At 39.4% G+C, this 15,393-nt stretch overlaps 1 protein-coding gene across 1 annotated transcript in view; it reads left to right on the top strand.

Moving 5' to 3' along the window:
* The window catches only part of LRPPRC (leucine rich pentatricopeptide repeat containing), a 119,290-nt gene that overhangs the window by 28,788 nt on the left and 75,109 nt on the right, over nt 1–15,393 (top strand). The window contains exons 12-14 of the mRNA XM_003908571.4: nt 6,295–6,413; nt 9,684–9,777; nt 12,831–12,897. Of these exons, the coding sequence (XP_003908620.3) occupies nt 6,295–6,413; nt 9,684–9,777; nt 12,831–12,897 (280 nt within the window). The remainder of the gene's footprint in view (nt 1–6,294; nt 6,414–9,683; nt 9,778–12,830; nt 12,898–15,393) is intronic.

The following is a 15,393-nucleotide window of genomic DNA, read 5'->3' as shown; positions in this document are numbered from 1 at the left end:
GTCCTACTTTCTGTTTCTGTGAGTTTTTGACTGTTTTTGTTCCACATATGAGTGAGACAGTATTGTCTTTCTGGTTCTAGCTTATTTCAGTTGATGAGTTGATTTCTAAAGGCATTTCAGCTTTCTTTATATAGAGAGGCACACGCACATCCTGATTTTGAAACCTTGGAGTTTGACATACTGATCTAAGCTAAGTGGTAATATTGAAATTCTTTTTTTCCAGAATGTTATAGTTCTGTTGTCCTCAATCTTGCCCTAAGAATTTAGACCACAAGAACTTCTTCCATGCCTATGAATAATATTTCAGTTCTTAGAACTTCCATCCATTCAATAGGCATAGACTCTTTTTTTTTTTTTTTTTTTTTTTTGAGCCGGAGTCTCGCTCTGTTGCCCAGGCTGGAGTGCAGTGGTGCAAGCTCCGCCTCCCGGATTCACGCCATTCTCCTGTCTCAGCCTCCCGAGTAGCTGGGACTATAGGCGCCTGCCACCACACCTGGCTAATTTTTTATGTTTTTAGTAGAGACGGGGTTTCACCTTGTTAGCCAGGATGGTCTTGATCTCCTGACCTTATGATCTGCCCGCCTTGGCCTCCCAAAGTACTGGGATTACAGGCGTGAGCCACCGCGCCCGGTCTGGCATAGACTTTTATAGGTCAGAAAATTATTCGTTAAGTGCCTTGACACATATTGCCTTGCATAGTCCATGGATGGTAGTTAGAAAGATTTAGCAAAGCAATATGTGTAAAAGTGTCTAGAAGCACAGTTCCTGGCATATTTCCATTTCTAGTGTGTAAGCTATGAAATTATGGCTCAGACATGTGCTGCGACTTGCTTAGATTTACATTGCCATTAAGTACCAGCACCAAGGGGGAGAGTTGGGTCTTTAAAGTCCAGAGCCTTTTTTTTTGTCACTTCACCAGAGTATCTCACTCTGGTGAATTATTACTGGTCAGAAAGAACACTGAGGACATTAGATTAACACAAATCTGTTACTAGGAATTCAGAAGCAACTTAGCTATGTCCTCATGTCAAGTGCTTAGTAATCTTTTCATATAAAGAAGAGCACAATGGAATTTGCCATCTTTTATGGTAGTTACTAAGGTTGTTAGTAATGATACCCAGTGAATTATTAGAGGAATAGTTTAAATTTCACTTACAAGTATTGTTAGGCCTCTGTGTGCAGTGTGGACCAACTGTGTATGCATGTTCTCTTATATTTCAGTAAGCACATGCTTTGTTTAGGGATTTTTAAAAACGTTGTTGTTGTTGTTTAAAAAACGTTGTTGTTAGGCCGGGCGCGGTGGCTCAAGCCTGTAATCCCAGCACTTTGGGAGGCCGAGACGGGCGGATCATGAGGTCAGGAGATCGAGACCATCCTGGTTAATATGGTGAAACCCCGTCTCTACTAAAAAGTACAAAAAAAAAACTAGCCGGGCAAGGTGGCGGGCGCCTGTAGTCCCAGCTACTTGGGAGGCTGAGGCAGGAGAATGGCGTGAACCCGGGAGGCAGAGCTTGTAGTGAGCTGAGATCTGGCCACTGCACTCCAGCCTGGGCGATAGAGCGAAACTCCGTCTCAAAAAAAAAAAAAAAAAAAAAACGTTGTTGTTGTTTAAAAAACGTTGTTGTTGTTGTTGTTGTTGTTATTATTATTATTATTATTGAGACCGAGTCTTACTCTGTTGCCCAGGCTGGAGTGTAGTGGCGTGATACTGGCTCACTGTAACGTTTGCCTCCCAGGTTCAAGCAATACTCCTGCCTCAGCCTCCCCAGTAGCTGGGATTATAGGTGCCTGCCACCACGCCTGGCTAATTAAAAGCGTTATTTTTACATCCTGAAAAATACATTTAAATCTCTAAGATTTGAAGATATTAGGTTATTTATTTATTCTTCCCAGCCAACTTTACTGAGGTATGAATGATGAATAATTGTGTAGCTAAATCTTTATCTGTCTATCTTTCTATCAACAATCATCTATCTATCAATCAGTCATCTGTCTATCTGATAAACAACATGACTTTTTGGAGACAGTGTCTCACACTGTCAGCCTTGACCTCCCAGGCTCGAGATTTTCCCACCTCAGCCTCAGTGGGACCACAGGCACATATTACCAGGCCTGGCTAGTTCAAAAAATTTTTTTTGGTAGAAACAGGGGTCTCCCTGTGTTGCCTAGGCTGGTCTCAAATTCCTGGGCTCAAGCAGTCCTCCCGCCTTGGCTTCCCAAAGTGCTGAGATTACAAGCATGAGCCACCTCACCTGGCTACATTTTGATACATGTGCACATTGTGAAATCATTACCATAGTCAAGCTAACATATCCATCACCTCAGCTGCTTACATAGGCTCTGTTGCCCAGGCTGGAGTGCAGTGGTGTGATCTCGGCTCACTGCAACCTCCGCCCCCTGGGTTCAAGCAGTTCTCCTGCTTCAGCCTCTCTAGTAGCTGGGATTACAGGCGTGTGCCACCACACCCAGCTAATTTGTGTATTTTTAGTAGAGATGGGGTTTCGCCATGTTGGCCAGGCTGATCTCGAACTCCTGACCTCAGGTGATCCACCTGCCTTGGGCTCCCAAAGTGCTGGGATTACAGGTGTGAGCCACTGCGCCCAGCCCTTCTCTTTCTCTTTTTTTTTTTTTTTTGTTGTTGAGCTAGTTATCTTTTTAAAAATTTTGTATTGGCTGAGTGTGTTGGCTCATGCCTGCAATCCTAGCACTTTTGGAGGCAGAGGCAGGCAGATCACAAGGTCAGGAGTTTAAGACCAGCCTGGCCAACATAGTGAAACCTCGTTTCTAGTAAAAATACAAAAATTACTTGGCGTGGTGGCATGCGCCTGTAGTCCCAGCTACTCAGGAGGCTGAGGCAGAAGAATTGTTTGAACCCGGGAGGTGGAGGTTGCTGTGAGTTGAGATCGCACCGTTGCACTCCAGCTTGGGCAATAAGAGCGAAACTCTGTCTCAAAAAAAAATATATTGTGGCAAGAACACTTGAGATCTACTCTCTCAGCGAAAATCAAGTATTCAGTACGTTGTGTCCAGAACTTACTTACCATATAACTGAAAATTTATACCTATTGACCACCATACCTTTTCACTCACCCCCCAGTCCCATAACAGTTCAACTTTTTTTTTAAAATAGATTCCGTAGAGGCCAGGCGCTGTGGCTCACGCCTGTAATCCCAGCACTTTGGGAGGCCAAGGCAGGCGGATCACCTGAGGTCAGGAGATCGAGACCATCCTGGCCAACATGGTGAAATCCCATCTCTATTAAAAATACAAAAATTAGTCAGGTGTGGTGGTGGGCGCCTGTAATCCCAGCTACTTGGGAGGCTGAGGCTGGATAATTGCTAGAACCCGGGAGTCGGAGGTTGCAGTGAGCTGAGATCGTGCCACTGTACTCCAGCCTGGTGACAGGGGGAGACTCCATCTCAAAAAAAAAAAAAAAAAAAAAAAAAAAAAAAAAAAAAGAGGCACGCAGTGGCTACCATAATCCCAGCATTTGGGAAGCCGAGGCAGTGAGGATCACGGTGTCAGAGATCAAGACCATCCTGGCTAACATGGCGGAAACCCCGGCTCTACTGGAAAAATACAAAATGAGCTGGGCATGGTGGCGGCTTCGTAGTCCCAGCTACTCGGGAGTCTGAGGCAGGAGAATGGCGTGAACCCGGGAGGTGGAGCTTGCAGTCAGCGGACATTGGGCCACTGCTCTTCAGCCTGGGCGACAGTGTGAGTTTCTGTCTCAAAAATAAATAAATAAATAAAGATTCCATATATAAGTGAGATCACATAGTATTTGTCTTTCTGTGTCTGGCTTATTTCACTTAGCATGTATTTCAAGTTCGTTCATGTTGTAAATGACAGGATTTTCTTTGTTTTTAAGGCTGAATAATCTTCCATTCTCTATGTGTATATATGCCACATTTTCTTTATCTGTTGACAGCATGTTTCTACATCTTGGGTACTGTGAATAATGCTGGAATGAACAAATGTTTCTTTGAGATAATGATTTTATTTCCTTTGGACATATGCTCAGAAGTGGGATTGTTGGTAATTCTACTTTTAAGTTTTTCTGGACTCTCCATACTCTCCCACCAGCAGTAGACCAGGGTTCCCTTTCTGTATATCCTCACCACTGTGTAATCGCTTTTGACTCTTTGATAGTAGCCATTCTGACAGGTATAAGGTGATATTTCATTGTGGCTTAAATTTGCATTTCCCTGATGATTAGTAATGTTGAGCATCTTTTCATAAGACTGTTGGCCGTTTTTATGTCTTTGGAAAAATGTGTGTTCAGATCCTTTGCCCATCTGTTAATTGAATTATTTGGGTTGTTTTTTTTTTTTTTTTTGCTATTGAATTGTTTGAGTTCCTTATTATGTATTTTAGATATTAGCCCCTTATCAGATACATGGTTTGCGAATATTTTCTCTCATTCCATAGGTCACCTTTTCATTTTATTGTTTCCTTTACCGTGCAGAAGCTTTTTAGTTACATGTGGTTCCACTTCACTGTTTTTGTTTTTGTTGTCTGCGCTTTGGTCTCAAATCCAAAAAGTCATTGTCAAGACCAGTGTTTTCTTCTAGGAGTTTTGTGGTTTCAAGTTTAAGTCTTTAATCTATTTTGAGTTGATTTTTGTGTGTTGTATAAGATAAGGGTCCAGGCCGGGTGTAGTGGCTCATGCCTGTAATCCCAACACTTTGGGAGGCCGAGGCGGGCGGATCACGAATTCAGGAGTTCAAGACCAGCCTGACCAACATGGTGAAACCCCATCTCTAGGATCATGAGGTCAGGAGTTCCAGACCAGCCTGACCAAGATGATGAAACCCCATCTCTACTAGAAATACAAAAACTAGCTGGGCGTGGTGACGTGTGCCTATAATCCCAGCTACTCTGGAGGCTGAGGCAGGACAACTGCTTGAACCCAGGAGGCGGAGGTTATAGTGAGCTGAGATCACACCACTGCACTCCAGCTTGACCGAGCAATATTCTGTCTCAAAAAAAAGACAGGATCTTGCTATGTTGCCCAGGCTGGACTTGAACTCCTGGGCTCAAGCAGTCCTGCAACAGCCTCCTGAATAGCCAAAACTGTAGGTGTGCACCACTGCCTGCAGCTCCAACACCATTTATTGGTGCCTGTGTCAAAATTAGTTGATTATATGTGCGTGGGTTTATTTTTAGATTCTTTGTTCTATTGCATTGGTCTATTTGTTTGTTTTTAGGCCAGTATTAGGTAATTTTATATATGATGAACTGTTTAAAGTTAAAATATTCTGATTCATAACCTAAATTTAAAAAAAATTATACCTAGGTTTTTTTTTTTTCATAAGCTAAATTTTATCTAAAAGAAATGTGCAGGTATTTATAATGTAGTTAGACTTGCCTGTGTCTTTCTGTACTTAGTGGGAATTTACTGTCAATTATTTGTACTAGAGTTAATCGTGTAACAAATTTGATAGAAATGTAATTTTTCTTTAGGTCTCTAGTAGGCCAGAAATAGGGACTTTTAGGGGGAGTTTTAATAATGTGAAAGTAATGAAGCCGAAGATAAGTAAGTTTTTAAAAGGAAAAATAAGAATGTTCTTTCTTTTTATTAAACTGTAGCCTCTGTCAAATTAGGTGATACTTGAGTAATCTGACAGTTGTCTAGAATTAACCAGATCTATTTGAAACTCGCTGTAGCTCTGAAAACATGAAATGACTTAATTTGTAAGAAGTTATTAAAAGAGATTTTTGTGAGTGGGAAATGGGGGAAACAACTTATTAGATTTTTAAGTTAGTTTTAAATACAGTTAGACAATAATTCATTAGAATAAATTGCTATTTTTCATTCTTACATTGTAAAATATGAAATCAAGTTAGTAATAATTAGGGAACTTTTTACGTAAGTACTTAATTGAAGACATGTTTTGAAACCACTCACTTCTCTTTGCAGCATTTATTCTGGCCAAGTTTTTTTTGTACAAGTCCATCATTGCTCTATAATAGCAATGTTGTATTATAATCACTTTTGGGGTGCCGGAAACGTTGGACACATTGGTTAATTGTTTTATGTTTCTTTATGCTTATAATTTCAAGGATACTTTCTTGAAATTCACTGTTTCACAGAGGGGGATGAAGAAAGGAGGAGTTAATTTTTTTATCATTATATCTCACAGTTCTGTTGCTTTTCTGCCTTTTAGACAAACGAATTGCTGAGTAATTTTCTTACATTATGATTCAGAAAATAATTGAACTGAACTTACTGATCTTTTGTAACTTTGTTCTAAGTTCTTCATCTCTGTGCTTCTACATTTTATGTGTTAGGTATAATTGAAGTCCTGAAAGTAATGCAAGAATTGGGAGTACCTCCTGATCAGGAAACATATATAGGTTACGTGATTCCATGCTTCAATAGTATAAAGTCAGCACGTGCCATTTTGCAGGTGAGTACAAGTGTGGTTTTAATTTAATAATTGAAGAGAGTGTCTTTCCTCCTTAATGTTTAGTAGTCACACACAAAAATGTCATTGAACTGAGGACTCAAAATGGTCAAATCTGTGTACAATTTTTTTTTTTGAGGCGGAGTTTCCCTCTTGTTGCCCAGGCGGGAGTGCAATGGCACAATCTGGGCTCACTGCAACCTCTGCCTCCTGGGTTCAAGCAATTCTTCTGCCTCAGCCTCCCGAGTAGCTGGGATTACAGGATGTGCCACCATGCCTGGCTAATTTTCTATTTTTGGTAGAGACAGGGTTTCTTCATGTTGGTCAGGCTGGACTCGAACTCCTGACTTCAGGTGATCCGCTTGCCTCGGCCTCTCCAAGTGCTGGGATTATAGGTGTGAGCCACCGCGCCCGGCCCTGCATACAATTTTCTTTTTTTTTTTTTTTGAGACGGAGTCTCGCTCTGTCGCCCAGGCTGGAGTGCAGTGGCTGGATCTCAGCTCACTGCAAGCTCCGCCTCCCGGGTTTACGCCATTCTCCTGCCTCAGCCTCCCGAGTAGCTGGGACTACAGGCGCCCGCCACTTCGCCTGGCTAGTTTTTTGTATTTTTTAGTAGAGAGAGGGTTTCACCGTGTTAGCCAGGATGGTCTCGATCTCCTGACCTTGTGATCCGCCCGTCTCGGCCTCCCAAAGTGCTGGGATTACAGGCTTGAGCCACCGCGCCCGGCCCTGCATACAATTTTCTAAAGCTTTGTAAAAAATATTAATTGGTATAACATTTATAGCGTCAAAACTCAAAAAGACAAAGCAGCCTTTTTCTTGTGTATTAAAAAGACAATATGCCAGATTGGGAAAAATTAAAACAATATTAACTCCTGATCCCGCCCTGAAATGCACCTGAAATTTTCATTTATAAATTAGATTTTATTTTATTTTATTAAAGAAGCAGGGGTTTCAGTACGTTATCCAGGCTGGTCTTGAACTCTGGACTTAAGCAATCATCCTGTCTCAGCCTCCTGAGTAGCTGGGATCATAGGCACATGTTACTGTACCCTGCTTCAGTTTTCACTTTTTGAATATTATTTTTCACTTCCCTGTTAATTTTCATAAAGTGTGCACTAATAGTATATATACTAGTCTCTCTCTCTCTCTGTCTTTTTTTTTTTTTTTTTTTTTTTTAAACTCCAAACCTTTGTTTTCCTACCAAATACTTCTGGTCCCTACCAGAGTAGGCAAGCTGTTGATAAAGAGGCACATGAAGATGTTGATTGGGACAGTGCATTGGATTAGCAAAGGCTGCATTTTCCACTTTCAAAACAGAATGCTTAGCGCTGAATATATGAGTTACAAAAACAAAACAAAAAGTGCTTTGCAATTAGGAACAAGATGGCAGAGCACCTAATACTTAATAAGGAACATGTTGTTTAAAAGAGGTTTCTTATACAGTCATTCATATAATACCTTGATTTTTCTAATAATGTTAGAGTGTTTCTTTCGTTAAAATAATTATATAATTACAGTCTTCTGAAGTGTTAGGGTTTATATCTTCAGTGTCTTCACCTCTTTCCCTAGGTTCTTAGTGGGGTATGTTGAGCCTGTACTATACATACTTTACTGTTAAAAATTTTTTTTAAGTAACTTTCCCACATATTCTTACTTTTTCAGATGTTCTCTTTGCAGAAATATAGCCCCCAGATCCAGTGTCTTCTTGGTTACTGCTTTGGCTTTCTCATTAGTGACTTAGGGAACAGCAGATCTAATTTGGAAACTTATCCCAAATTTGGTTACATTTCATTCTCATCTTAACTGTCTTACCTTCATTGCTGGAATTTCAGTAGTATTGAGTGTTTGGGGCTTGAAAACAACTACTCTGTTAAGTGCTTAATAGAACCCACAGTATTGATCTGCTTTTTTTTCTTTTTTCCTTTTTTCTTTTTTTTTTTTTTTGAGGCAGAGTCTCGCTCTGTCGCCCAGGCTAGAGTGCAGTGGTGCAATCTGGGCTCACTGCAACCTCCTCTGCCTACCGGGTTCAAGTGATTCTTCTGCCTCAGCCTCCCAAGTAGCTGGGATTACAAGCACCCACCACCACACCCGGCTAATTTTTGTATTTTTAGTAGAGATGGGATTTCACCATGTTGGCCGGGCTGGTCTCAAACTCCTAATCTTAGGTGATCAGCCTGCCTAGGCCTCCCAAAGTGCTGGCATTACAGGTGTGAGCCACTGCGCCCGGCCTGATAATGCCTTTTGTCTTCAGCTGTACATTAAAATGTACATTTTTTCATCAGTTTTCAGAAATTACATAATAAATGTTTGTTGATAAATTAGAGAATACGAGTAAGTGGTAGGGCTGTACAATCTGTCCATAGTTCCTTGAGATAGTCATTGCTAAGCATGTATATTCTTTCAGATGTATAATAGGCTGGAGAAATCTCTTCTAGCAAAAAAGTATACTGTTCATATTATCAAGCAACTCTTATTATACTGTTCCTATTACCCACCTAACTTGACAGAGGCTACAGTTTAATAAAAAGAAAGAATATTCTTATTTTCCTTTTAAAAAAAAACTTCTCTTTGGCTTCATTACTTTCAAACTCCCCCTAAAAGTCTCTGTTTCTGGCCTACTGGAGACCTGAAGGAAAATTACATTTCTCTCATATTTGTGTCATGATGAAGTCTTTTTCGTTGGACACCTTTTCATAACAGTATTTAATTCCACAAAATGTATTTTATGTTTGCTGTTTCATTGTATGGGTATGCCATAATTTATTTTTTATCATTGCTTATTGCTGATTAGGTGGTTTTTTAAATATACTATAATAAAATGATTCAATAAATGTATTTGAGCTCAATTTTGACTCATATATTTAAATTGTTAAACAAGTGATGTTGGGACAAGTGATGAGCCTCTCTGAGTTAAATTAAATTAAATTTGATCCTGGCCAAACTGTATGCCCTAGAATATTTTAGGTTAATCCATTGAATTTTTGTTTTGTCTTGAATGGGAGAATTGTTCTAGTATCCTCAGTAGTAAACTTATCCCAGAAGTAAGGCCCTCTAAAGGCATCAAATCATCTGTATTTGAAGATGAGCATTTAATTTGGAATGTTGGAATGTCATCTTTAAATTTTTGCTAAAATTCAATTTCTGAGCTTATGTATTTTTCTAGAAAATCAGAGAATGTGGTGAGTCAAAGAATCAGGAAAACAGGAACTTTGGCGTATCAAAATATTGTTAGCTGAGATGTATTCTCATTGATATATGCTTTATCTCCAGGAAAATGGATGTCTGTCTAATAGTGATACGTTTTCTCAAGCTGAATTGAGAAGCGAAGCAATAAATGGGAACTTAGACTTTGTATTATCATTTTGTAAGTATACAACATTAGCAGTAAACTTGATAGATTTAGTTACTATTGAGGGCATGCAGGGTGGTTCATGCAATGAAAGCAAGGAAGGTTTTATATGTTTTATTAAAGCCAGACTGATAAAACGGTTTATGAGCTGAACTTGTGGATAATTTGTAAGTAATATTAATGTTGTAAGGACATTGAATATTTTATGTAATATGGTGTTAGACTGAAGGCTGGACTGGAGACCCTGAAGATGTGGATATTCTTTATAATTTGGCCACCGATTATGTGATTTAGAAGAAGTCTTCTAACCTCTCTGCTTCACTTTTTAGGGTAGTACTACCCAACTTGGGGGAGTTGTGAAAATCAAATGTGATATTGTTTCTGAAGTGTTTTTTAAACTAACATCTATTACAAAGACTTCTAGTCTTCATTAACAAAAACACAGCAAATGTTTACTAAACATTTTTAAATGCTAGGGTGCTTTATAATGCTTATCACATGTTAATAAAATTATCTCCATTGATAGATAACTAAAGGCGTAGAGAAGTTAAATGATTTGCCCAAGGTTAGTGATTGGAACCAGAAGTAAGATGTTCAGACTTTAACTTTGTTCTTTTCACCATACTGCACTTTATTTTATTTTATTTATTTGTGAGACACAGTCTCACTCTGTCACTTAGGCTGGAATGTAGTGGCGCAAACTCGGCTCACTGCATCCTCCGCCTCCTGGGTTCAAGTGATTCTCCTGCCTCAGCCTCCCAAGTAGCTGGGATTATAGGCACGTGCCACCATGCCCAGCTAATTTTTTGTATTTTTAGTAGAGACAGGGTTTCACCTTGTTGGGTAGGCTGGTCTCGAACTCCTGATCACAAGTGATCCACCTTCCTCAGCCTCCCAAAGTGCTGGGATTACAGGTGTGAGCCACTGTGCCTGACCTGCATTTTATTTTTAATTAATAAATAAGATGTTCTTAAGAGACCTTATTTTTTAACATGTCCATGGTGTTGCTTGACAGTTTTTCAGATCTTCTGAAAAATATGTCATTTACAAACAAAACACAGACATACATTAACTTTTAGTTCCCTAAAATGTTAACAGTTAAGCTCTCATTAATGTTATATTCAAATTGTATAGGTGGAAGCTTTATACAAACCGGGTTATTGGTATGTATTACTTGTGAATGTCACTTAAAATATTTGTTGTAATACTGTAAGGGAAAGACAAAGTGTCCAGTATGAAAAATGGTGACTGTTGTAGTTATTTGAGTCAAATACTGAGTATTGTTGCTGGCTGCTATCTGAGTGTATTGATTTTGCCTTCCACTCTGTATAATACATAGATTTTCCATACTGACAAGAAAGGAATCTGGGCTCACGAGGTGGATCCACGAGAGCTGCCTTTTCCTTTTATCATATCATCCATTCCACTTCGTTGTCAACCTCTTGATTTTTCAGGCTTGTTTGTTGCTAAGGAAACTAGATGCTTTTTGTCAGCAGCCTTCCAGCTGAGATGTTTCTAGTCACCTTTTTAATGAATAAAAACTTGACAGTATTCTGTAGAATACTATTTTGAATAGTATAAAAATGAATTTTCAAGAGGTTGTTTATTAGATTTGAAAAAGAAAAATGCCAAGAAGTTTGCCAAGTATTTGAGCTTTTCCTGTCAGTGCCTTCCCCTCCAGCTTTGATTTCCAAGTCTTTGAAGAGCTGTTCGTTCTATAATTGCTGGTATGTGCTTTAGGCAGCTCTTAGGAATGCACTACTGGTTACTACCTCACAGGAAATGTCAGGTAGTAGAGAAGAGTAAATGGATTATCTTGATTACATTTTGTAGTAGTAGAGAACGTTTTCCCACTTGTGTTTGTAGGCATGGAAGATTAATTTGATCATATAAAATTCAAAGTTGCTAAGAGGCATGTGGTTGTGTTCCCTTTAAAATTCCTTGAGTGACTCAGTGCAGGTCATTTTAAAAATGACTTAGATTTTCAAATGCTGTAAAAGCACTGAGAAACTTAGGCTCCTTGTTCAAGGAATATAGCAGCTGATACAAAACAATTCTCCTTACGTGTGCGGGTTAATTTGTTACTTTTGGGGAGATGAACACTGAAAATGGACCTTGACTTTTCCCATGGGATTTTTCTTTAGTGAAACCAGGTATCTTAACCTTCATTTAAACTGTATTTATTGTCTTCAGAATTTACTTCTACTATGAACTCCTCTCTAATCCCATCCTTTTTGTACTATTCAATAGCCACATTACCGTTATAGTGAAAAGATTAACTCAATTACTTATATATAACATGGTTCCATTTTAATACAATTGCAGGGAAAAATAAATTCAGGGAATGCCTACTGTGATCTCATCCCTTGCTAGTTTGGCAAGGGTTATGTGAAGAGTCAGTGTAAGGTGTGATTCTTACACAATGGCAAATCAGGCTTATAATGTTGGCATTGAAACATACAAGGTTGTAGACTGTTTAATGTCAAAATGAGTAGTAGAGCAAACAAATACTCAGAAAAGTGAAAGATCAATATAAGTCAATTACATAACAGACATGTGGCCTGTTTTATTATTACTTTAGGTGGTTACTCTTGTGTGAGTGCAGGTCCTTGATCATAGTGAAAAATGAAATGAGAAAGTATGAATGGTTCAACAGAACCCAACACCTCTCTGAGAAAAGAATTTTTCCTCTCATCTACTATCTTTAAAGAACAAAAGTCCTGTAGGGTATTACAGTCTCTCTATGGTGCCACCATGTCCAACAACATATAGCCTCAGTATGTGTACCAGGCTGACTCTGAGTCTGCTGGTATATTAGTAATTGCCATTTATAGGAAAGGATATTTATAAATTGATTAGTTGTATATATTCATGAAATTTAAAAATACATTAAAAGGGTAGCTTATATTGCAGATATATATTACTGCATTGTTTAATTTTGTTTGAAAACATTTTTTATTTTTTAAATACAATTTCCAAAATGAAAACTAAAAGGTTTTCAATTTGATAATGCAAGGTTTTTTAATTTGTTTGGTCTGAGATTTAATGATGGTCATTTTCTTTTGCAGTGGAATCAAATACATTGCCCCTCTCGCTGCAGTCTATAAGAAGTAGCCTACTGCTAGGCTTTAGGAGGTAAGCCTTGCCTGAATATGGACTGAATTCTCCTGTCCTTTTGACTTACTGCATGTGGAAAAATACAGCTATTCTTATCTTTCAGTGTACATTCAGTTTACCTGAAATAACCTTTGCCTATTTAATTTTTCCTTTTAAGTCATTGAATTAAATTTAGGCAGCTCTGTATCATCTTTTCCAAGAAATGCACACAGGTTTGGTAAAGATCCTGTTTCCAGGAAGAAAGTCCTGTTTCAAAATGGCAAGTTGGAGTTACAGACAAATTTGCATATGTATGTTCAGCTTATTGTTTGAGCATTTAATTACAAGGTGACTTTTATTCAGTAAAGTATCATTCTCCCCTTCTGTGTGCTCAGAGAATGTTAATGACCTTGCCCTTCCAATTTTGTTATTTTGAAAATAGATAAACATAAAGAAAAACTGAAAGAATAGTGAAAGGAAATACTCCCGTACTACCCTTTTTTATCTGATTTATTTTTTTGAGACAGAGTCTTGCTCTGTCGCCCAGGCTGTGATGCAGTGGTGTGATCCCAGCTCACTGCAACCTCCGCCTCCTGGGTTCAGGTGATTCTCCCGCCTCAGCCTCCTGAGTAGCTGGGACTACAGGTGCCCACCACCATGCCCAGCTGAGATTTGTATTTTTAGTAGAGGTGGGGTTTCACCATGTTGGCCAGGCTGGTCTCAAACTCCTCACCTCAGGTGATTCACCTGCCTTGGCCTCCCAAAGTGCTGGGATTATAGGCATGAGCCACCGTGCCCATCCTCCGTGTTACCCTTTGTGTAGATTTGCCAGTTGTTAATATTTTGCCATGTTTACTTTCTCTCATACCCTCTTTCTCTACACAGAAAGTACCTACACACACACACACGTTTTTTTCTTTTTGGCTGAACCACTTGAAGTTGTAGACATTATGACACTGGATCTTTCAGTATATTTCTCTTAAGAATAAAGTCATCTTGGCCAGGCGCGGCGGCTCAAGCCTGTAATCCCAGCACTTTGGGAGGCCGAGATGGGCGGATCACGAGGTCAGGAGATTGAGACCATCCTGGCTAACATGGTGAAACCCCGTCTCTACTAAAAAATACAAAAAACTAGCCGGGCGAGGTGGCGGACGCCTGTAGTCCCAGCTACTCGGGAGGCCGAGGCAGGAGACTGTCGTAAACCCAGGAGGCAGAGCTTGCAGTGAGCTGAGATCACGCCACTGCACTCCAGCCTGGGCGACAGAGCGAGACTCTGTCTCAAAAAAAAAAAAGAATAAAGTCATCTCTAAAATCACAACATCAGTATCACTCTTTAAAAATTAACAATACTGTACCACGATCTGATATATGTAGTCCATGTTCAGATTTTCCCACTTTAACAAGTTTCCTTTATAGATATTTCACTTTTTGACTGAGGAGTCAATTAAATTGATGCATTGGATTTGATTGCTGCATATCTTTATTATCTTAATTCAGAACAATTTCCTTACCTTTTTTTGTTTGTTTTTTTAATAACTCTGGCTTTTTTTTTTTTTTTTTTTGAAGAGCCTAGGCTGGAATGTCTCTTCCACATTTTGTATTTTTCTGATTTTTGTTTTTCCCCATGATGAGACTCAGATTAAGCATTTTTAGCAAGAATACTCCATAGGTGATGGGCACATCTTATATTGTATCACATCAATAGATATAAAGGCAGGTGTGCAATAATGATGCCATCACCTAAGTTCGATCACTTGGTTAAGATGGTGATTCCCACATCTCTCTTGCAGAGGCACCTCATCCAGTTTGTAATTACTAAGAATACTATGGGGTGATAATTTGAGACTGTGTCTACCCTGTTTTTCCATTACTTTTCCGTCCTTGGTTTTAGCAGCCATGGGTAATCCTTGTTGAATTAGTTATTGGTAGTTAACACAAGGATGAGTTTCTTTTTTTGAGATAAGGTCTTGCTCTGTCCCCAAGGTTGGAGTGCAGTGGTGCAATCACAACCTACTGCAGCATTTACCTCCCGGGCTCAAGCGATCCTCACATCTTACCCTCCCAAGCAGCTGGGACTATGGGTGCATGCCAACATGCCTGGCTGAGTTTTAAAATTTTTTTGTGGTGATGGGATCTCACTATGTTTCCCAGGCTGTTCTGTTGAGAGAAGCAATATAGCACAGTGATTCATAGTTTTCTTTTCTTTTCTTTTCTTTTTTTTTTTTTTTTTGAGACAGAATCTTGCTCTGTCACCCAGGCTGCAGTGCAGTGGTATGAACATGGCTCATTGCAGCCTCCATCTCCTCAGCTCAAGTAATCCTCCTGCTTCAGGCTCCCATTTAGCCAAGACTACAAGTGTGCACTACCACGCCCAGCTAATTTTAAAATTTTTTTGTGGAGATGGATTCTCACCATGTTGCCCAGGCTGGTCTTGAACTTCTGGCCTCAGGTGGTGATCCCACCTCTGCCTTCCAAAGTGCTGGGATTACAGGTGTGAGCCACTGCACCTGCCGCCCAAATCTTTTTTGATTCATT

Source organism: Papio anubis, chromosome 14 (genome assembly GCF_008728515.1).
Source record: "Papio anubis isolate 15944 chromosome 14, Panubis1.0, whole genome shotgun sequence".
NCBI lineage: Eukaryota > Metazoa > Chordata > Mammalia > Primates > Cercopithecidae > Papio > Papio anubis.
Note: the sequence above shows the minus strand (reverse complement) of the source record. Positions and strands in the feature narration are given on the sequence as shown.